At 41.1% G+C, this 25,327-nt stretch overlaps 1 protein-coding gene across 1 annotated transcript in view; it reads left to right on the top strand.

Annotated features, from left to right (window-relative positions):
• The first annotated feature begins 2,061 nt into the window (after window positions 1-2,061).
• The window catches only part of LOC126299232 (Krueppel-like factor 1), a 165,070-nt gene continuing 141,804 nt past the window's right edge, over window positions 2,062-25,327 (top strand). The window contains exon 1 of the mRNA XM_049991018.1: window positions 2,062-2,232. Coding sequence (XP_049846975.1) covers window positions 2,158-2,232 — 75 coding nt within the window. The 5' untranslated portion in view covers window positions 2,062-2,157. The remainder of the gene's footprint in view (window positions 2,233-25,327) is intronic.

Raw genomic sequence — 25,327 nt, 5'->3', positions numbered from 1 at the left:
TTGCCCTTTTGCACTAACTCGAACTGAGTGTCATTAAAAAGTTGTCTGATCTGCTAGTCGACTAACACGTGCTTTTTCTTTTTCTAAACTGAGTCTAGGTAACTTTTGACGTAAGTATGTGGTCGCAATGATATTTGCCGTGATTCTTCATAGAGCGCATAACCATTGCACAAAAAAGAAAAATACTTGTCTTACACTGATTACAGCACTAATAATATAGCAATAGCGTTATATCCCAACAATCGTCCCATTAGTAAAATGGCTTGGTTCAAATGGCTCTGAGCACTATGGGACTTAACATCCGAGGTCATCAGTCCCCTAGAAGTTAGATCTACTTAAACCTAACTAACCTAAGGACATCACACACATGCATGCCCGAGGCAGGATTCGAACCTGCGACCGTAGCTGTCATGCGGTTCTAAACTGAAGCGCCTAGAACCGCACGGCCACTCCGGCCGGCGTCCCATTAGTACATCGCGTAGTCAGTTGAGATGTTTCTCATATTTTGACATGGTTTTTGTATATAACTCTAATGGAATCATTTCGAGAAACGCCCATATGACCAATTTTTAAAAATAATTCTTAAGAGCTGAAGACCCTGGCCACAACGCTACTGATCGCTGGATAAATACGTCTACAATTCCAAAGCGATAGTGGCGAATTTTAAGTTCAGTGACACCAAATGAATAACATGTATCTCATCTGATTTCAATCACATTTTATGCGTTAATAATAATGAGCGTATGGCATTCGTGGCCAGAAGACCCCTCGCGGGGCGGTTCGGCTGCCGCTGTCACAATTTCTTTAGCGCCACTACGGCGACTTGCGAGTGAATGAAGATGAAATGATGATGTACACACAACACCCAGTCATCTCGAGGCAGAGAACTGCCCTGACGCCGCCGGGAATCAAACCCGGGACCACGTGCGCGTGAAGAGAGAACAGTACCGCAAGACCACGGGCCACGAACATTTTATGCGTTAAACAGTGTTGTGTCAACTGAAGTCTCTCACAAAAGTGATAACGGATTTGGTAAATTTACAGGGAACACCGTGACAACAGTGTAACATTAAGAAGTGCGAGCGCCGCACGGGATTAGCCGAGCGGTCTTAGGCGCTGCAGTCATGGACTGTGCGGCTCGTCCCGGCGGAGGTTCGAGTCCTCCCTCGGGCATGGGTGTGTGTGTGTTTGTCCTTAGGGTAATTTAGGTTAAGTAGTGTGTAAGCTTAGGGACTGATGACCTTGGCAGTTTAGTCCCATTAAAAAAAAGTGCGAGCTACGCTCCAGGAAATTTGACGACTTATGTTTGCATGAACACAAATTACGTACAACTCAACAGTCAGATCTTATAATTTGATTTCAGTAGCTCAGTCAAATCTGTTTATTCTTTTCTATAGTATCCCGTGTTAATATCCCCCCCCCCCCCCCCCCCTCCGCGTCGGCCCTGTTAACCTCTAACGGTACACTACGCTACCTGACAGCGGAGTACAGACAGGCACACGCACGAGAAGCATAGAACTGCAATGTCGCCGACGGGCGCGGGTTCGAAACTGGTGCGCAGCATTCGCACGAACCGGTTCAGCTGCATGCCGTACTGTCGCTCTAAGACAGCTCTAAGCTCCCAGAGACGCATTACCTCCGATAAAACAGCTCATTGGCCGGGTTCCCAGCGCTACTCTTCACCGATTGGGCAAATGTTACTACCGTACTACTACTGTGGCGCCGTGCGCCCCCGCATGCACGCGATGAGAAAGCAGTCGCGAGGGCGAAGACGGGGAGAGGAGGAGAGAAGGAGAGAAGGAGAATAGCAGAGGGGGAGGGGGTAGTGGAAGAGAGGTGGCGCAGCGGAGGGCACAGCGGCGAAGACGCCGTGCACGAAAAAAGGGCCGCGGATAAGGTTAGAAAAGAATACAATGAAACAACACATAGCAAATAACAAAAAAGGAGCTCTTTGTAACGGAGAATAATTATGTTGCACGCAAGCTGAGGCCGTGGCCGACCGGCGCGCTGGTGGGGGGAGAGTGGCCAGCGGCGCCGTGGGGGGAGGGAGTCGGGGAGGGGAGATCTGTGTTACAGGTATTCGGAAAAGTAGTCCAATGAGAACAGTTGTCGGTGTGTGAAGCAGGCGGCTGTGTGCGCGTGCGTGGCCGCGTTTTGATGCCGCTGGCCGCTGGCTCCGTGCTTGCGGAGCGCGCCAACATGTCTTCCGCGTCGCCCGAGATCTTCCACGACGTGAGTACTCGCCTTTTACTTGCTGTCAGCTGCTTTGGGATGCTCTCGTGGGCGGGAGCAAGCCTCGGTGCGTCGACGGTGCTCGTGCCGACTGTGACGTGCGAGTAACTCGGCATTACGTTTTGCGTCTGTGTTGTGGGTTGCCTCCGAAAATGTAGATTGCGCTGGGCCCATTGTTGTGACGCTTCAAAGAGGACAACACAGCCGCAACATGTGTCAAAAATCTTTCTGCTTCCATTCCGACATTAACATACATATTATGTACGATTAGAATACGACAGAAGAGGAAGTTAGCAGTGCAACATTGACACAACAATTTCGTCTGATGCTTAAAGCGTAGGAGCTCCGAGAAATTCTCTGTATGACATTACAGTGATACATTGCCCATCGAAAAGAGTTCAATAACAGTTGTATACACTGAAAACGAGGATGCGTGTCACGGAGAACAGAGCAGTGAGCGGAGTGTGAAATGTGCAGGAGGTAACTGTTGCCATCCTGTTGGATTCCACGGTAGGCCGCCGTTTTGTCTGTATCTGTTCTGCGACTGTTACGTCAGTGCAACACAGTGTACCGAACTGGTCGGGTGATAGACACTTGTGATTTCAAGCCCTGGGATATGACTGCTTACCAGCTGACGATGGTGAAAGAATAATTTGGTCATCCATCGTATCACGCTGTAAGCGACCCACGGCATGAGATCCCGCACATAGCCGGCAGCGGCACTCACTTCGTGCAAAACTTACTCGTACATAGCTATCAGTGCGTCTCACCGCCTTTTGCGATAAGGAAACAGGCAATGTTTCGAGCCCTGATTCCTTACGGATAATACTTTGAATCTACCAGTATCATTTTTCCTTATTGCCTATGCCGGGTGGAGAACGAACTTCGAGGGCCTAGGACGTATGAGGATTCCAGACACAAACGTTAAGTTTGGCATTCTGCTTTCGCTGTAACAATGCTGACTGACTTTGTTATCGTTTTTACTTTCTGACTGCTGACACTGGTGATAATCTTAGCCTGACAAAAGGTAGACGAAGGCGTATAAGTAATCTCGTTTAATCCATGTACCAGACGTGCCTCAGTAAGATACAGTGACGTCAAAGAGAGCATGCAGATGTGCTAATTACTTTCTTAACATTTCTCTCATTGCAGACGGAAGCTGCACAGTACAACTGTTGTCTTCATTCAAGCCACACTGTAGCCGATTGAACCGTTACTCAAAACTCTTCCGCGCTGATCGTTCTCTGTTTGTTACTGTCGGCAACAAACATTCCCAGTTCCAAAGACTTTAATGCAAAAAGCAATCCACTGTTAATCTTAAGGATTTTTAATTTAGACTTTGAATCCCCAGATGCCATTTTTAGCGTCAGTCTTCAGTATCGTGCATTTCTGTGAGGCGAAGCTGTAACTGAAGTATGTTACAATGTAGGTGATGGGACAACGTACAGAGCTCAAAAACATGGGTATATATTTGCGCAACAGACAGGTATGTGGCCTTATAAGTATCTATTTTTGTGATGCCGTACAACGAACTACTTCCTAAATGATTCTGTAGTAACGAGTTTGTTTCCACTAGAAAGAGCGATCGTATTTTGCCACCATCGAGGAAGAAACTTTTGTTCCTCCAGAGAAAGAGGAAAGAACAAATATAGAAATCATTTTATCTCTAGAGACAAACTCTGCCAACATATCTGCGGTGTACTCTGTTCCACGGGACTGTCAAACCGGTGGGCTTGCACGGCGCTTCTCTGGATCCCGGAATATTTGGAGCGAGCGACAGCGGTAACCGTACGGGCGACCCCGTGAAACCCAATACTCGCGCACCGCCCGCCAAGTTTGCCCATTAATAATATTGCAAGGGAAAAGTCAATCACCCGATTAAAATTATGGACCAGCTTAGGGAAAACCGATATCGCTCTTACATAAGCACAAAAATATCTCTAGTGGGCCAACACTATAGTTTCGTTACTGATAAAGAATTATTTTTCGCATCACGAAACAATTAGTTGTCAGTATCCTGTATTACCTACATACGCTGTTCTGCGATTGCTCTTCTGAACGTTATTATGGTTACTTTCATTGTTTTTAATGTATGGTACAGCTACATATTTGCCTCGTCGTTTAAAATTAGTGTAACAGAATTTTTAAGAGCATTGATGTCGATGGCGACAGTGGACAATCCGTTTTTTTAACATCCTTCTGTTTCTCTATATCGAATATTTGTTGTGGTCGTTCTCTTTCTGCTCAGCACAATGGTCGCTGAATTATACAGAAATATCAAATGTTCGACTAGCAAATCGGTACAGGGAAAAGGATTTCAAGGAAAAAATTAAGAAATATGTATTTTCGTGCAAACTATTGGACAGTAAATATGCCATTGACTGAACTCGTTAACTATACTTCAGGCTTTAATGAGATCAACAACGTTTTATTTATTTTTGGGCAACGGTGAAGCGAAAATCGCATATGGTCGCTTAAAGTATACGTTTGCCTTAACCCAATAACATTTTAGTAAATTTCCCACAACCATATCTTCCTATGTATAAATGGTAGCAAGCGCCCGTAGTGGAGCCACAGACACTGCGAACCTAAGTTAGAGTTTCTAACGTGCAAAACAGTTTTTGACATTAAAACAACAACAGAAATATAACTGCAAAATTATATTTGGTGTTCAAAATTTTTACTATGAATTCACTTCTCGCTCAAACGTTAACAAATATTGTCAAAATCGTCAGTGTCGTGTATAGACTTCGCAACCTCCTTAGACGAACATAATTTCATGTACCTAGTACTACGGAAGAGAAAAATTCTTTCTATACTCGTCAATATTTTAAGCTCTATCTCAATTAGCAATGACCTACGCGCACACGCAAAAATCCAAATGAAGCTACTAATAAATTGTTTATCCTAAACTCAACTAAACTGATAAAATAATTGTGGTTTTCCTTTACATATGATTGTATTCTCTATCATGGTCTTTAGACTGACAGTGTTATCGAAACTATAGGTCTCCTTTAGTTTCAAATTGTAGTCCCTTGTGTAACGTGGTTTTCGGTCGCTAAACAGTATGGTCGTTAGAAATGTTGCGCAGAGTAAAGATATTCTTGCCACTGGGTAAAGCGAAAACAAAGAAAGTGAAAATGACACTGCCGCTGAAGAGACGTGATGCTTCCTTCAGCATTTTTTCGCTTGAAGCTAATTCGGTCGTAATCTGACGACAACCGTCATGCAACCGGAATCATTTTGGTGTGTTCTACTAAAAGTCAAGTCGGAAATATGATTAAGCCATACAAGTACTTGCATTCTGTGTATGGTGGGGATATATGAACTACTAGTGCCGTTTTTCCTACTGCAGTTTGCAAACAAATTTTGACGAAATGTAGAACTTTAACAAACAAACCCCTGTTGTTAGTGACATGCCATCAAATATTGGACACACTAGTGATATGTCACGCTTGGCTGCGTTTTTTGTACCAGCTAGTTTTTACCCAGTTTCAGAAATTATTTAAAATTTATTTCAGCCATTGGTAATTATTCACATACTGAGCACTGTCTAGGAACGTCTGACTTGAGATTACTCCGATGCCATGCAAGGGGTTATCGTAGTAACTGAACAAATTTTAAGAATATCAACTCTATTTTTTAACTCCAAATAGATGTAGAACATTCTCGCCAATTCTGAGAGACTGGTTTAGAGTAAGTATTACCTGTCCTCGTGGACACTGGTAATGTGCTGAAAAGTCTGGATAGTAATCTTACAATGCAGAGCTTAATTCTTATAAGTTGAAGGGTTATTTTTGTAGATTCAACAAGACTTTCACTAAATACAATGATTAGTATAAATAAACTATACAAATTAAATTTTTGTACCCGGTCTGGAGTCGAACTCGAAACCTTGTATTCGGGAAATGCTGTTACTGGTAAAAGCACTGTTCGCGAAAGGCAATTTTTATCAGCCATAAAGTTTCAAAACAGCACGCACTCCGCTGCAGAGTAAAGATGCATTCTCTAACAAATATAAATATGTAGTTGCATTGTAGATAGAGCTGAACAATAAACTACATATCTCTCACTACTGCTGGTGCAAGCTGATTTTCAAGTCGAAATTAATCAAAGAAATTCTTTTTAATGAAAGAGGATGCTTGCTATTAGAAAGTGAAGGGACCAATTTTCATATTAGTGAAAGCTTTACTTTTATCTACGTTGATAATAACGTAAAGTAGAAATAGTTGATAATAACTATTGAAATGGAAATGAATATAACGACATTAATATTTTCCAAGATTACAGCAAGAGCTGCTTGTGTCAATAAGGTATCTACAGCAACTGCTTCTACACAGTTCCGTCATGGACGTGTTTTAAGAAATCACTTACAATCGTAATCTTACGTTTTACAATCTTATTTCAAAACGTGATGGATGAAATGGGCACTTCTTAAATCACCTTCAGCTGTACATAGAAATGACGTTATCCTACTCCAGCTGAGTCAATGACAGTGCGCTGTTTTAGAAAGACGACTATATTTCGCTTGAAAATATTCGCAAGTAAATTACTTCCGCTTACAACACGTTCTGAAACTTTTATGACAGTTGTAAATCCTCCAGTCACGCTCCAGCTATTTCCCTGCTCGCGACGCTAGCTAGCATTTACTCCTCATTAATAAAGCCTTAGCATTTACTCCTCATTAATAATGCCTTAATTAATGTGGTTTTCATCTATCATCCTTTTTTTTACGTATTCAACTTATTCCGTGGAACATAATTTGACAGAAGTGTTTCCTCATGGCAGCGTTATGCCGGTATTCGTAATTTTACTGTTCTAGGTACATTGCGCCATTAGTTAGGGACGTAAATTATTGTCTGTTGACAATCAGCATAAGTGACGACGAAAGAAAAATAGCGTCGAACTACCAACTAAGAGATGAGAGCAACAGCTGGGACCGCGATAAGTTCTAGTGTCTAACACTTGAAGGGAGAAGAAGAATTGAACAAGATTTAATAGAAATAAAGTAGCTGAATATCTTCCATAAAATTTATCAAGCAGTAGACGACACATAAAGGTGATAAACTATTATGGTTCACAGAAACTGAAACAAAACGTATTTATCCGTTATAATTGATTACCATGGTGGCAAAAGGAGCCTGCTTGCGAAAATATTCGACAAAAACACTTTCAACATTTTAAACGGTTTGTAAGCTAATCTTTGCTTGAACTGTCAGTGGAAATTTTCAGTCTTCTTTTGCTATCCAAATCTAAATCATCGTTTAAAAGAAAAATATTACAAAGACGTATTCTACAGCCTTAGACGTTTAACTCTATTTTGGTAGGGAGGCGATTAAATACTGACTACTAGTACCGCCTGAAGGCGAGTGATGGTACAGTTCTTGGCCTAGTCCAAGGAGCTATCCCAGTATTAGCCGCAGTGATTAAAAAAAACATGATAAAATTAAACAACGAGGTCATGTTTCGGTAAATAATCTACAGATTTCCGTTCACAGTCTCAAAATTACAGCTAAATGGGTTAGAAACCACTTACAATGAGGTTAATAATGGGAAGAGTTGGAAAAGACGGTGTTTCACTGTTTCACAAACAAGTAATGCCACTTCGAAAGTAGCAGGCAGGCACATACGAACAAAAATTCGCTAATGTGAACAATATAATAAGAATGGGGACAATGTCTATTTGAATTACATGATGATTACTACATTGCTGATTCATCAGCCACGCGTCTCGCGGTTCTAGGCGCGCAGTCCGGAACCGTGCGACTGCTACGGTCGCAGGTTCGAATCCTGCCTCGGGCATGGATGTGTGTGATGTCCTTAGGTTATTTAGGTTTAAGGAGTTCTAAGTTCTAGGGGACTGATGACCACAGCAGTTGAGTCCCATGGTGCTCAGAACCATTAGCCACGCGGGAATAGCAGAGTGGTCTAGGGCGCTGCAGTCATAGACTGTGCGGCTGGTCCCGGTGGAGGTTCGAGGCCTCCCTCGGGCATGGGTGTGTGTGTTTGTCGTTAGGATAATTTAGGTTAAGTAGTGTGTAAGCTTAGGGACTGCTGACCTTAGCCTTTAAGTCCCATAAGATTTCACGCACATTTGAGTTTTTTTTTTCCTAGAGTGGTTTATGAAAAATATGTAAAATAGAGAACCCAAAATCAGACGTGATGTTTCGGATACCGGTCGGCTTTCCGCTGTCGAAATACAATGTTTATGTCACATGCGATGTGGCTTGAGAATACAGAGTACAGTATCACATTTCGGGTATGGAAAATTTGTTGCCCATACTGACAGTTGTCTGTGTCTTTCTCTTGTACATCGCTCACTAAATCAATGGAAAACTTTGGAAGGGGCTGCTCGAAGTAAATTGGTAATAAACTGCGGTGATGTATTCTTAAGAAATAAAAATAGTATAGGCCAACACGATGCAATTGGCCTCTCTGCGTGCTTCCTCGAGCGTGAATCCTCAACACAAGCATTCATGGATAGCCTTTTGTTGATTTCTGTTGTTCAAAGAGTTGTATGATGTATTTTTCCCTCTTCTTTCCGACCTAACGTAGCAATCTATGAAAAAGTAATGAAATCGAAGAAAGGAGAATAGAAAATTCAGTAAATAAAACATCAGTTGTAAAGACATATAACGTTAAGCTTGATGTTAAGGATATAGTATATCGAACTACTAGATGGGAAATCGATTGCTGCTCCTGGTAGATAACTCTCTATATGGGTACTGCAACTGCCTTACAGAACAATTGAAAATTAAAGGAGGTAAAAGCACCACATGTGGTGCCAGGAGGAGGGAAGGGGATGGAAGCGGACGGTGGGAGTTGTTAGATCTGATAGCGATTGACAAAGGTTCAGTGGCACTCCTTGAGGGAAGTCATTTTCCTGCGTAGGCTGTTTTATTTTTAAGTAAGTACTTTATGTCGTACTTTAGGGGTTAGCTAATTTTGCCCCCTTGTACGTTGTCAAACTACATCGCAGTAAAATTTGTAATGCTTATAGTATGATATATTCCATATATCCGTGTGGAGGGGGTAACCTATGATGGTGTTCCTTGTTAGGATATTGCACAACTATAGCAGATAAGTTCATATGTAAAATGAAAAAAAATTAAAAAATTAAAAAAATTAATGGATCTAGGGGATAAGTTTAACCCTTACGCGAGTTTTGTCACTCTCCACCATACAAGGGCTAGCAGATTTTATTAATACAAGACAAAGTTCGGGGAAACTTGAAGGACGTCTGGTCACATTCAAACTATTTTATTTTAATGGAGCAGATTTCTCTTTAGCATCTGAAATTTTCAGCCGTGACCTGATAATTTTTATACATATAGTCCCGTGCGGCAGTCAGTATGAATTATTTAAATTGCGACAAACTGCAACTGTCTGAAAACGCCTGAAAGGAGGGAAAAACTGTCGTTTATGTCCGGCTGTTAGTAAATAGATTTGCATGAAGCGCCTTGTAAATTTTACAGAAGGGGAAATTACTTATTATACACTAAAGTAGACACTACCTCGCCGGTCTATGTTTATGCAATTTGGGCGCCTGCTGATGGCTAACTCTTCTTACACTCCGCATGTCTGCTTCGAAATTCGTATTGAATCTCAGCAAAACTCTATTGAATTCTTGTTCCGCTTGTCTTGTTCGTTAGCAAACTTCGCATCTGATAAATGTAAACAATTAAGGATAATCATACAGTCATTTTGAATATGAGGCGCCGGCCGCGGTAGCCGTGCGGTTCTGGCGCTGCAGTCCGGAACCGCGGGACTGCTACGGTCGCAGGTTCGAATCCTACCTCGGGCATGGGTGTGTGTGATGTCCTTAGGTTAGTTAGGTTTAAGTAGTTCTAAGTTCTAGGGGACTTATGACCTAAGATGTTGAGTCCCATAGTGCTCAGAGCCATTTGAACTTTTTTTTTTAATATGAGGCATTTTCATGTGGTTTGTTCTTCACGACATTTCCACAACGAATTCAGCCACCATAAATCATCTGGATAAAGTAACAAGGTATTCTGTTGTAACATAACACAAAATGGCTGATATAATGTGGTCGAAGTCGGAAATGTATGTTATGTAATTTAAAATTATGATCTTGAGCAAACTAATCTTTGTAAAAATAATACACTATTACGATCATTAAAGGAGGATATTATCGCCTTGCATCAGATGCAACAGCACAAGTGATTTCGGATATCGTTACGGTGCAACCCACGTAATAGCTTCGTGCATTTAAAGCTACAAAAATGGAGTAACGGAACAAGGGACAAAATTCGTACTATCTGATATTCTGACCATCGTTCTTTGCTTTGTGTACATAAATGTCATTACAGACTGTTACAAATATTTTGTTGTACTGAAACACAGAAAATTTATACTTTTTTTGCAGAACTACCTGATTCTTTGATTCGTTCCCATTGTAAAACCGAACGTAACATTATCTTTCCCTGTGCGACACATCCTACAATACCTATTAAAAATTTGGCTGATATGAAAACGAAAGGGCGCAAGTAAGTAGACTAACGTGTATTTTTAATTGCTAGAGTTGTATGTTTACAACAATTTTAACGGTCTTCGTTATGGTAAATCGCACGACTCTGATCGCAGCAGGTTGATCCTAAACAGACACTTTGAAACGGTTATAAGCAGAATGCTTCTTTCTTCTTTCACCGATTTGCGTTGTGAAGATCGGTGGTCCCATCCCAAATTCTAATCTCATATTGAAAATCACCCGCAAGTAAGTTTACTGTTAAACTGAAGAACTTGTTCGTTTATTTTAATCAGGAAAGGTGATTGTCACTACTGCCATGTAAGGAGCTTCACAAAAAAACCAAATCCTTCCAGTCAGCTGATGTATGAAGAAGCGATTGGCAACATCACTAACAAACTTGTTTCGTAGCATTCATTATTACAGTCGTTTGTGCGGTTCTCCTGCGTTGCACTTATTTTGTTTGACGACAAGAATCCTTCATTTTCCCCCTGATTTATCCATATAATTGATAAAGACAAATTCGTTGAAAAACCCACTATCATCTGATTTTACTTTTTATAAACGTAGTTTTCGCTTCCTTTTCACTGTCATGCCAACATTTTTTAAAATTTCTTTGTCTACTGATTTCATTGTAATTTGCGTGGCGTAGCCTTTTATGCAGCTGAGACGCGGAAGATAAACACTAAATGTAGTCATAACAATGGACTCTGAATGTTAGATGAGTAGATCCGATTGCTAATGAAGAGATACTGAAACGAGTTGAAGGGAAAATTAATTTATGGCACCACCCGACTAAAAGAAGTGATCAATTAATGGGACGTTGCCTGAGGCGTAAAGGAATAGTTATATAGGAAATGGACGAAAGCGTGGAGGGTAAAAATTGTGGGAGGAGGCCAAGGATTCCCTACTGTAAGTGGGTTCAGATGGATTAAGGGTGCGGTAGTTGAGCATAGACGAAAAGAGTTGCACGAAACAGAGTAGCATGGACAGCTGCAGCAAACCGAACCATCACAGTATGAAATAAATTAAAACATTGTTTCAGTAATAGTATTAAATGATTATAAATTAAGACTATCCGAAAACATGGAAATAACTCACAGAAATTAACGTGAAGATTTATTAGTGATCAATAATTAGACAAATCTGTAGATGCACTTCTGGCCTACCGGAGGAAACGTAAAGAAAGGAAATAAGTAAATGTGGTAACCATTTGGATCAATTTTGTTTGCATTTAAAATTTTCAAGTGACCCAAGAGTGTCAGGGCAACTAGAAAGATAAAGATAAAGAAATAATTAGTCTTTGCTAGTTGACAAACAATCCGGCAGTGTTTCTCGATAGCACTCGTGCAGCTTCTAGAAGGCCAGTGTTGTACTGCGTCGCACTCTAGGAATCACAACTTCGAAATTTTTAATTTTATACTCATCATGCAGCCAAGTAACCGCTACACTTAGTACATTTTACGTTTCGTTAAAAACATCCTATCTCATGAGGTGTTATTAGAAATAAGGTGTAGCCGCATTATGGAAGGGCTAGTTTATCGACCTGAGGACATGCACTTAATAAGCTGAGTTTAATTAAAATAATGAAATGAAGATTTCCCAATATACTCTTTCGATAGTATAACGTAATTCGGAACCAGATTTCGCCAGCATAGCTGTTGTAGGTCACATGTGTATTTTATATTTCCATAATACTTTGAATCATGATTGTCTAGCCAGTTCAGCTTCATATACGCTGATGACAAGCAGTGTACACTTCTCTGATGACACTGTTAGAATGTGCACATCGGTGACTCCGTGGTTGTTAGGCCATGAATTAGTATCCCTTATTCGGCTTACAGCTAAGTGTGTTAACGAAGAGCTCCCGTGCCGACGGTCGAATTAACATGGTAGAGGTGTATAGACTTCTGAATCATCGTCAGACACGGTGATGGAATGCAGTTTAAGTGCTGACGTGCATTCACCTTATATTCGTGAAATATTCCTGTATTATATACAGGATATGCCTAAAGTAATGAGCTATAGTTATGAATAGAGTTTCTCACTTAGAAATCAGAAAATTACATGTCACTGTGGGTGTGCAGATGCTTAGTTTCATAGTTGAGAGACACTGAATTTTGACGCCTATCTCATTTGTGTGTTTCTGTTTCATTTTGTGAGCGCATCCTCTCTTTTCTTGCGAAATTAATTTGAGCATGTATGGCTCCGGGAGGGGCATAAGATGGAGACTTCGATTTTTTTTTCTAAGATGGTATGAGCCATTCGTAAAATGCAGCACATAATCTACATCTACATCTACATCCATACTCCGCAAGCCACCTGACGGTGTGTGGCGGAGGGTACCCTGAGTACCTCTATCGGTTCTCCCTTCTCTTCCAGTCTCGTATTGTTCGTGGAAAGAAGGATTGTCGGTATGCTTCTGTGTGGGCTGTAATCTCTCTGATTTTATCCTCATGGTCTCTTCGCGAGATATACGTAGGAGGCAGCAATATACTGCTTGACTCTTCGGTGAAGGTATGTTCTCGAAACTTTAATAAAAGCCCGTACCGAGCTACTGAGCGTCTCAGCTGCAGAGTCTCCCACTGGAGTTTATCTATCATCTCCGTAACGCTTTCGCGATTACTAAATGATCCTGTAACGAAGCGCGCTGCTCTCCGTTGGATCTTCTCTATCTCTTCTATCAACCCAATCTGGTACGGGTCCCACACTGTTGAGCAGTATTCAAGTAGTGGGCAAACAAGCGTACTGTAACCTACTTCCTTTGTTTTCGGATTGCATTTCCTTCTTCCAATGAATCTCAGTCTGGCATCTGCTTTACCGACGATCAACTTTATATGATCATTCCATTTTAAATCACTCCTAATGCGTACTCCCTGATAATTTATGGAATTAACTGCTTCCACTTGCTGACCTGCTGTTTTGTAGCTAAATGATAAGGGAATTATCTTTCTATGTATTCGCAACACATTACACTTGTCTACATTGAGATTCAATTGCCATTCCCTGCACCATGCGTCTATTCGCTGCAGATCCTCCTGCATTTCAGTACAATTTTCCACTGTTACAACCTCTCGATACACCACAGCATCAGTCTGCAAAAAGCCTCAGTGAACTTCCGATATCATCCACAAGGTCATTTATGTATATTGTAATGTATATTGTAATAAGTGAAATGGAAGTTTATTTCTTCCCCTGATGTGATATGCGAGACTGTCTCATAACACGGATACTGAATGTCTTTAAAAACTTATGTTTTTTAACATAATGACTGAGAACCTTAAATATTATTCTCTATTTTGACCATACTATGTATGCAGAGAAATACTAAAGGATTTAAAATGAATCAAATTTCACGTTTGTATATGCGTAAGTATACAGGCTGTTCAAAACTTTAGTGCCAAAAATGACAAATTTTAAGATGGAAGTAATAACAAATATAGTTTGTTAAGCAACTAGGTGTCATAAATACATAGCAGAGTTCGTACAGAGTGCCCACGAGGTCAGTGGATCTCACTGAGAATAAAACAATTTTAAATTTTTCAGTCCTTCTTCTTATCAGTGTTACGATAAATGTTCGAAATGAGTGCCATCAGTTTCTGAGAAGTGCCAGTATGGACGTAGTAGCGCATCCCGTGCATGAAGGGAAAATATGGGACGTATTCTGTACGTGTATGGACGCTGCAAGAATTCTTGTAACTAACTCCTCCACAGGCATAGAACACACAAACCTCGGTTTTCATGTAGCCCCATAAAATGAAATCTAATTGAATGATGTCCGGTGATCTTACAGGCCAAGGTACAGGTCCTCCCTGGCCGATCCACCGCTTGTCGAAATTACGGTTCAAAATGGTTCAAATGGCTCTGAGCACCATGGGACTTAACGTCTGTGGTCATCAGTCTCCTAGAACTTAGAACTACTTAAACCTAACTACCCTAAGGACATCACACACATCCATGCCCGAGGCAGGATTCGAACCTGCGACCGTAGCGGCCACGCGGTTCCAGACTGAAGCGCCTAGAACAGCATGGCCACCGAAATTACGGGTTAATGCTGCGCGTACTGATACTGCAAAGTGTGCCGGGGCGCCGTAATGTTGGATCCACATTACAACTTTGGCGTAACGATGTTTTAAGAAATTATTATTAGTTTACCTCATTCCCTACGGCCGTGCATGCTTAGTGATTAGTTTCCGACAACTAGGTGCTTGATGAAAGGTGTGTGTGTGTGTATGTGTGTATCCGTGTGTGTCTGAAAAATATCAAGCTCGGCCGCTTTTCTTAATTCATGTTGAACTGTAATAGTTTCCATTACTCGCTATGCGGCAAGATGCTTGGGAAAAGCAAAGGCATACACCTACCAAACGGGGACCATGCCTTGCAAAGCACTAAGGTATGTAAAACTTCAAGTATATGACTATGACGCAAGCTAAACGTCAACAGATAAAATAAAATTTACAAAATAAAGCGGCTCTCAAGGAACCGTTAGACTGCTTTTCGAAGCCGGCAGCAGAAGGCGTGCAGAGAAGTGGAGTGCGGCGCGCCAAGGTCGCGTTCCACACCCACCGGCAAACCACGCCGGATCCTTTTGTTGCCTTAGCCCTCTTAGCTCGCACGGAAATATTTCTAATTGGCCGTGTCCGATTGCCGGCGCAAAGAAGACAGTGGTTGGCGCTTTCGTCCGTTGATATAGTGAGCGGCCGCCATCCTTCACCCGCCCACTGCAATCGGCCTGCCACGCTTTTTCCGCTCGCATCCCACCTTGCTTGTTTTTCCCCTTCGCGAAGCACCTTCCTTTTGCTCAGACAGAATCTTAACTGTGAAAACGTGTAGCCTTTAACGAAAGGAGCCGCTTGGCTGGTTCTGAGTCACAGGGGTGTTAGCGACACGTCCGAGTCTCATATACGTTACCACAGTTGTTAGCGGCAAATTCTGTTCCAGGACGACTATGGATCGTCTGCAACTGAAACTGACGCTTACCTTGGCATATCTCTTACACAGACTTTTTTTAAAAATTGTCGTAGATAGTTGTAGAGAAGACGTGTTACTGAGTCGATGGCGAAATGCGCCAGTAAAATTTATCGTCGTAAGATCTTATGGGACCAAACTGTTGAGGTCATCGGTCAGTAAAATTTATCTCTCTTATAATACGTAAGAGTTTAAGGTTTCACCTACATCGAGAGCAGCGGTGGTGGAGCTCCATTTCGGGCTGGACAAGGTTGAGAAAGGAATCAGCAGTGACCTTTTTGTGGAATCAATAAGGTATTTTCGTCCGAAAATTGTAATTGTAATAGCTGCAAATCCGCGTCTCAGGAATACTATCCGAGAGACTTAACAGCTTTCCTTCCACTTACATGGAACGCAATGAGCTTCAATGTGCTTCAATAAGATAAAGATGCTATATCTCAAACTAATGTTATAATTTCATTTAATTAAAAGACTTACCGGAACGTACAATAAGAGTCAGTATTCATGGTGTTTAGAGGAAAATTGTTTAAGCTAGTATAAATGTTTTGTGTGTGACTTGTCTTGCGGCTCTTAAACTTTGCGAGAAAGACATTTTCATATTTTAATCAAGGCTACCATTTATGTTGTTGGTCGACTTGCGTGGGCCAAATGCTACGTAGATGCAATCGGGATTCGAAAATATGTGTATTTAGCGCGTACGATTAAGAATGTCTTCCTTGAGTGTGACATTACTCCTATGTGTTAGTAACGAGCCGAAGTAAACATAGGTAAAGACGGGTCTTCCTGTTATTTTATTAATGGAAAAATGAGGCTCATTGTTTATTTTCAAAACACCATGCCATGGCTTCATATTTTTCTAAGCAAACTCACACTTGAATGATGATGGGAAAGAATGCTGAGAAAACACAGAGGACGAGGGCAGCAACATATTTTGTTGGGTTAAAAGTTCTCGATATGAAGATAGTGACGAGGATAGCAAAAAGCGGGCGGAAAACAGGTCGCGTCTGAGAATACACTTTTCCTGCGGATTAGTATTGTCTCTTTATGGTTATTATATTAAACTTATCCCCTAGATCCATCAGTTCTAAAACTTACCGTGTAACCTGCAATACCTGCCACATTTACTTGTTTATACATTTCACTTCAAAAAATGGCTCAAATTTCTCTTAGCACTATGGGTCTTAACTTCTGAGGTCATCAGTCCCCTAGAACTTAGAACTACTTAAACCTAACTAACCTAAGGACATAACACACATCCATGCCCGAGGCAGGATTCGAACGTGCGACTGCAGCGGTCGCACGGTTCCTGACTGTAACGCCTAGAACCGCTCAACCACTCCGGCCGGCCATTTCACTTCAATATGAAATGCGACGATTTGAAAGAAGCGTGGTAGCTGCAGCTGAAAACACAATCTGTGTTCAGGTACTTCCTCGTTATTTTGAGAGTTAGTCCGAGCTCTACAGTACTTACTTACTAGTCAGTTTTTTGAGTGTGTCCAAGCTCTAATCTATTGAGCTGCGGCAGACAGAAGCGACTTGTCGCGGATTTCCGTCTTCTGGGCGGAACTTGTCATCTTAGAAGACATTCTGATAATGGGACGTTACTTTTCGTGACATCCTGCGACATCGGTGAACGCCCTTATCACTGTACGATATTCGGTACATATACAGTAAACACTGCACGTTGTTCTTTGTCATGTGATAAAGTTTTATTGTCGTGTAGTCTGAACGAGTTTGCGCTGCACTTTGTCGAAATAGGTTTAATGACAGATTTTTAACTTGTTTCGAAAAACAAACCGATCACTAAACAAACTATGTACGGCGAAAAGATTTTAGCACACGAATTTTACAGTGTCATTATTTCTTATGGGCCCCCATAAATTTGTTTAAATAATCGATTTACTGGACTGTAGTAAGTAACCATTCACAGCAACCATAGCTGTAAGAACCTACTGCAAAAATTCGTAAGTAGAACTGATAACATTTAAAAACTGGACTAAAACATGCACCAAAAATTATTTATCGGCTGAAATTAAAATAAAATTACGTATTACAGATCATTCAGGGCACTACAGAAAAACAAAGAGGCAAACCGCATATGGGGAACACCCAAAAGCCTCTTTCTAAAGTCACAGAGAAGAACCCATAAAAATGGAAGGTCGCATCTAATAAATTTTTTAAAGATCGTGGACGCCTATGCCTATGAAATTACTTACTTATAATCGCAATTTTCGCCATGTGGGTACTATCAAATGAATACTGCAGGACTGTGCATCAGCCCAAGTCAAAACGTAAGAAGTATCTCACCTGCATGTGTCGTCGTCACATCCGTATTTTGGGTACTTCATGTTATCATTATTATCATCTTTCACATAGATCATTGTATTTCACTTGATAATGGCCACACAGTAGAAATTGCAACAGTGGGATTTATAAATAAATACTTTTAAAGGTATCCACAATGGCATTAAAAAATTCTACGTGACTATGGACTCTAGCCACGAGAAGGTAACAACCAATCAACGTCTCCACTTCACAAACAACGAGTGGATGGCACTTGGTGTATCACTACCTTTTCTCATTTTAACTCTTCCATTACCAATGGTGCTAAGAAGGAGGGGATGTCTATAAGCTGCCATTAGTGATGGAATTTCTCTGATTTTATAGTCAACTTTGCTCCGCGAGATGTATGTGAGTGAGGAGGTAATATGTATCTTGACTCTCTTTGGAAATTGCGTTTTCAGAGTTTTAACAGTAAACATCTTCGTGATACATAACGCCTGCCTTTGTAGCGTCTTGCGCTTGAGGTGGATGTGCATCTCCATGACATTTTCGTGAGTACTGAAGAGAATGGTGACGAAACGGGCAGCTCTTCTTTTGGATCTCCCTTATTAATCTTACCTGATAAGGGTCACGGACAAAAACTATGTCATTCGTAGATGAAGATGATAGGGCAAAAGGAGTAGCTTGTATGGAACTAAAGTGAGTCATAGAAGGCAACTATTGTTGGAGAAGACAGAGCTTGAAATATATGCAACAAATAATTGAGGCGCGTCGGGTATAAGCACCATTCTGAGATAGGACTGGCACAAAGAACGAAACTGTGGCGGACTCGATCGATCCAGTCAGAAGATTGATAACAAGCACAAAAAAGAAATTCTTCCAATCAGTCTCAGGCTGGTAGGTATCTTCCCTATAACAATACAAAAACCGAATAGCATAAGATATTTCCTCCTACTTGTGGGCAGTGCACTACTTCTGTTTTCCATAAGGATAAAGTTAATTTTTAAAATGTAGTTTTGTGTGTGAGAGCTATTTTTCTTTGTAGAGACCATTACGGAGAAAATACTTTTTTATTAGCCATCTGCTCTCCGTAACGTCTCAGGCTAATCAGCGACACGGGAAAAAGAGGTCGGTGATGTTCACCTGTGTGTGGAATGAATCTGTAGAAGGAAAGGTTAGTGATATTGGAAGGAACATTTCAGCAGACTGTATGATAAAGTACAAATGCACATGTAGACAATGTGACTTCGGTAACGATAGCTACAAATGTAAATAAAGCCTTTGTAACTATAACTGTAGATGATGGGATTCCTCTCGGTGTAATAGGTCTCGATATTGGTGAGGGGGGGGGGGGGTGTCTGATAGATCTGGAGCCTGGGGAACAGCCTATAATATTTTCCTTTAGAGTGGAAAGCAGCTTAAAATTAAGTTAATGAGCAAATTCAGAAAACCGACTCGCTTAACGCTCCGTGCAGTGCAAGCGAAGACGTGACGACTTAGACGGTCATATCTGTCGCAGTGCTGGCCAAATCGCTGCTAAGACTTGTAATTACAGCGAGAGCGCTTACGTAAGAGCGGAGCGGCGGGCAGGCGGGCGCAAGTTTCTCGCCGGGATCCGAAAGGCGACCGATCCGAGGAGAAAGCACCTGGGTGCGGCCGCCGCTGCATCTCACGGCCGTACATTCACATAAGCAAAAATTCTCTGTAAGCATTACGAACTGAAAATATTCAACATATCTGTCAAACAAAACAAACATCTTCAGATTCGACAAAGAATTTACGTGGTCCACTCAGTCGTAAATATTAGAGCTTTATTGTGCTTTGCTAAACATTTCGGCCCCTGCAGGCCCAGCAGATCTATAATTTCTTGCTCTTGAATGAGATGAGTACGTAGAGAAGTTCATTCCTTTTATAAGATACTTATATGTAGAATTTGTGAAAAATCGCGTATCAGAGGAGACGTAAGAAATGCTAACGAAAATGATCAAGCGTGATGAAAGTATCAGAGATGATGGGTGGAATATTCATAGATGTTATATTAGCATTTAGAGTTGAGAAATGAACTTCATAACATCGAATCACTTCTACTACCGTAGATCGAAACAGTTTGTAGTTGTGTTATACCAAAATTTAGCAAAATACAAGCATAACATTACAGGAAACACATACAATAAAAGAACCGTAAACACCTTCTGTGTTCTTCCCACCGCACAGAAGCATATGTTAGGGCAATGCTGCACAGGGCATACTCACTAAATGTAACACAAATCTGTCCTGGTCAAGGCACTGGCAGCTGCTCCAAGCGGAAGACTGGTCGTTTTGGTGCTCCACGATTTTCTCTTTCTGGATTGTGATAACTTACACTGCAGTGTTATTCTTTGGCGCTCTAGTGCAGTAGGCGTCTCAAAATTAATCAAGTAAAAGATACGTATATTTCGTACATATATTTACGTATATAAGCCGACTTCTGGATTTTCTTTTGTATGAAATAGTGTGTGGCATACAGGGTCGATATGAAATTCTTCATTCTAATATTTTACAGTTGATGTCTTTTTCCATAATTACATCTGTGCTTCTTAGAAATTACTGGCAACAATATCCCAGTTTAAAAACAATCATTCCTTAGTTTTATTGTGTTTGCACGATAAAAGATATACTTTTGAGAGTTCTTGGATGCTTATGAGTATTCTGAGTAACGTATTTCGTAGTAAATTGTGAGCAACAGACATTTAGTCTGTAAACTTCTGAAACAATATCTTTTCAGAAAGTCTTTTCCCCTCTTTGCAGTGCAGATACCTATGTGATTAATGCAATTTCCGCTCATTGACATGTTTGTTGTATGTCAGTTTTCGAAATTTTATCATCACAACCTAAACGATTTTACGAATTCAGCCACTGTGTTGAAATGATTTGTTTTCATGTATTTCGAAATGTTGTGCTGTATAAGAATTCTGAAGATTAGGCGGGTATATCGAATAACTGATGAGGAGGTACTGAATCTAATTGTGTGTGGGGGTGGGGTGAGACGAAGAAATTCATGCCACAACATGTCTGAACGAAGTGATCTGTCTGATGGGACACTTGCTGAGACATCGAGTGAAAGTCAGTTTGGTAATGGAGAGAAGTGGGGGGGGGGGGGGGAGGGGGTTAAAGTTGTGGAGGGAGACCTAGGCGTGAATATATTAAGGAGGTTCAAATGAATGTATCCCATCTGTGCAAAACGTTTCGGGACTGGATTAATAAAAAATAGGGAAATATTAAGATGGTGGTCTTAATGCTTGAGGTGTTCTACATAGTCGCCCCTACCCCTCCAATCCCATCCTAGCACCAACACTAGTGCGTAAAATGCAGAGAACGTTCATACAACCTTGTAAATAATCAGAAACGTCCTTCTTTGGGACATCGTTCAATTTGCGTAACAATTTGGCTTGAATGTTGGTTATGCCGTCAAAGCGTTGAACCTTTATGTGAATTTCTACATTTTGTCATTTGGTGATAGGTTTGTATTGATAACAGCAGGTATCGTTACCCTTAATGACTTTTTTTCAAAAAACAGCTGTCCTCATTGGTCATTTCAATCAAATCGCAGCAGGCGGCAACGCATTGTTGTTTTTGTTCGGGAATCAAGATGTGCACGACAAATTTTGCGCACACTGTTCTCTTCTTTAAAACATTCTGGAGAATGTCTTGAACACTTGATTTTAGACACTGCCTCATTGCCATTTGTGACACACGTTGACACACTAGACCCTCACGTCCCCTACTTAACGCTGTCTGCTGGTGGACGCACAGATTATGTCGTTTACGGTGTTAGCTCAAGCTGTCAACGTATTTACTGCACTGACGTCGCTTACATGTCAGGAACGAAATCTGTCTCAGCACCCGCAATGTCACAAAAACGTTGAAAATGTGAACCGGTAGACTCTTGAAGATAGACGCCTATTATCTCGAGGAAGTCTACTTATAAAGATTCAAATACTGGTATTAAATGACGAAACTTAGAGATATTCTTCGGCCGCTTTCGTGTCGCTACCCTAGGGATCGCGGAAACAAGCTTAGCCAACTTAAAACACGCAGTGAGGCGTTTAGTAGCGATTCTTGACGCGCTCCATAAGTGACTGGAAAGGTAAGGGACCCTATAATGTGGTAGCATCATAAACACTCTACCGTGGAATTCGATGTCTTTTGCACAGTATGTATGTATATGTAGAATTAAACACAATCAAAAAATACCTATAAATAATAACTAAATACTAAATGTAATGACAAATTGCCCACAGAAATGTGTGGAAACAGCAGTAATAAGGAACTAATTGTAAGTTATATAACAAAGAGAAAATATGTGCTAGTATCCCATATTAACGATTCATATCAAATAAAATTTCTGACTTGAATTTAAAGCACGATGTTCAGTGCAGCACAATAAAGCACGATTACTTGAGACTGAAGACATTGACTATTATATTTAAAATGAAGAAGGTTATTAATTGACATCCCTTAGTCGTAGAGATTACTGCAGACGCAGTTCTACCTCAGATGAAGAATAAATGAGAAGAGTATCGATTGCATCATTATTGTTGAAACTTTCTTCAGTCGCCTGAAATGATTACTGTATAACACAGTTGGCGATTTGGATTCCACCACTCGTAGATACGAGCACAGGATATCTGGCTTGTGCCACCTTGCTCGATGGTTTATGAAGACGTGACAACAAAATCGATTAAATAAATAACATGGATGACGTTCGTTATTAGAAATTTACTGGAGCTACTGACATTTAATTCAGGGTCATTCGTCACTGGAATGCACTAGACGTGACTACACTGCGAAACAGAAACTTTCTGAAAGAATAGCGAAGACAAGTAATGTCTTAGGTCACTTTCCCACGCTCTCCTAGAGGACTATTGAGCTTACTTATCCCTGGTCCCAAACACAAGTATTTGCATCACATAATAACGTCTCAGATACATCTCATAAGCAGTTAATACTGAATACTCGTATGAGCTATCCATACTGTTCATTAACAATTGATGACGCTCTGTCTCCTGACAGGTGAGGTTGGATAATATCTTCTCGAATGATCTTTACGTCGACGTTACGCTACAAAGAAAAACGGAAAAAAATGTGAGGCTGGCCGAACCGGAATGAACCACGAGGCCACCTCGTGACCGGTTTGCCAAGTCCAGGCGAGAAACTCACATAAACGGCGAGCGATGTCAAATGTATGGTTCTCAGAGAAGACGTTTTGCGACCAACAGAATGGCTCTCTGACCCTGTCCAAACATCTTCAGTAGGCCTCCTTTAAATTTCTTTCATGATGGAAGCACCAGAAAATAATTGTATAGTGAGTAGTGTTCAACCATCGTATTTGGTTGATTTTGATCTTAAGAAGATGTTGCAGATTTTTTCATATGATTCTAAGCTAATGAAGGCGATTAGTCTACATTTAAAAAAAGCAGTGGTCATGTCGAGTTTTGTTCTGAACATCACAGTGCTTTGCGCCATCGTATCGCTCTGATTCGTGTTGCAACTTATGCACCAGATTGCAGAAAAATTACTTTTTAGCGTGGAATTCTTAACATGTGGAAACGGCGTATCTTCCACACACCAAATACTACATCGAGAAAAAAGTTTCAAGTTCTCCCTCCTCGCCACAACTAACTGTCTGTCTGATAAACTAGCACTGAACTACCAACCCACGTAACCAGAGATAAATCTCTCCTTATCGAAGTTCATAATCGCTTCTCATTTCCGTAGGCCACTCCCGCCGATACCGCGTCGTTTCCCTAAACAACGCTACTCCAAATTTCTGTACTCGGTGTTATACTATAGGAGCTCAATTAACGCTTCGTCTTTAATTATGTCATCGCTGACAGCATGCCACAACCGAACTTACAAAATTATGAGGAGCCAACATATCATCGTTCTGCCCGAGAGGTACATAATTAACTGACGTGATTTCTTTCTTTCTCTCTCGAAATCTCTCCATCTTCTTCTGTCCTAAGAGTGCTTGACTTTTCAACAAACCGATGATATTCAATTAAAGTTTTGAATTTAGTTCTTTAGTTTATAATGCTCGTGCGACGCCTATTTCCCAAAGCTGTCTTTCTGTTTCAAATAACTAGTTGTACGACATTTGCAAAGAGTGGGGAAAATTGGGACTTAATTTTGCCTGAGAATTTCTATCTCTCTCTTTTCTACATGTTCGCAAGAAATGAGAGGTTACAGTCCGTATAACACTTCAAGCTTAATATCCATGTTGTAAGGAATCAGTGTTGTATTCCGTGATATGGATGTATGATTGCGTTTCTTCCACGTGATTCTATACGTGTTATGTAAATCAAATATTCTCTCTGTTTTAGCTTCTCTTAGATTGTAAGATCATATAATATTACTTACAGGGCACAAAGAGTTTGTATGCACTTCACAAAGACATGACGTGTTTGAAAGCGAAGGTGAACAAGGTCAGACCTGTATGACGCGAAGGAAGGAAGGAAGAGTAGCGTACAATCTTGCGTCGACGACGAGGTCATTAGGCACAGGGCACGCGTCTTTTTCAAAGAAACCATCCTGGTATTTACGTTAATCATTTAGGGAAACCGTATAAAACCTACATCTAGGTGGTGGGACGGGAAACTGAACCCCTATCCTTTCGAAAGGGAATGCGAGCTATTAAGTCCTTCGCCACCTCGTTCGGTCCAAAGGAGACAGGCTGCCTCTAGTGAAGAGGATGATAAGGGAATGTATTTGAGTCCCGTAAAACCAGTGACCGATATATGACGGAAAGAGCGCCACGATCGTCCAAGTGCCTTACTCTCCCACGCTTTACACATTGTCTTTCGAAATGCGAATGTAGCTGCAGATTATCATCACGCATGGCTGCCGTCACGTAATGAGTAATGGCTTCGATTTCCTGTATGAATCAACTCCCCTGTCATTACTCGTTGCGGTAATTCCATCCGTAGTGGTCTGTTACCTGTTCTACTGCAAGGTCGTCTCCTGTTATTACTTTCGCAAAGCCATTAAACTTTAAAACATTCCGCTGCAGCCACTATCTGATTTTTGTTTCACGTGCATTACGTTCCTGCTGCTATGTGACAGCTTCGCTGTGATCGCTCCTTTGACCAAGTGCAAACCTTCTCATCTATGTCCAGCAAAAGAGAGCGACGTTCAGCTCGTTTAAATCTTTTGCACGCTAAAACTGGAATGTGGAACACTGTATTTCATCGCATGCTGCGCTTGTGTGGCAGACCTCATACATTTCCCCATTAATGGGAAGTATATAGGTTCGGTTTCCTCATATCGATAGATACGTTGAAATATTTCGTACTCACAAGTCGAGCTTGTTATCAGCAAAGG

The sequence above is a fragment of the Schistocerca gregaria genome, chromosome X (assembly GCF_023897955.1).
Source record: "Schistocerca gregaria isolate iqSchGreg1 chromosome X, iqSchGreg1.2, whole genome shotgun sequence".
Taxonomy (NCBI): Eukaryota; Metazoa; Arthropoda; class Insecta; order Orthoptera; family Acrididae; genus Schistocerca; species Schistocerca gregaria.
This window is presented reverse-complemented; position numbering and strand designations above follow the sequence as displayed.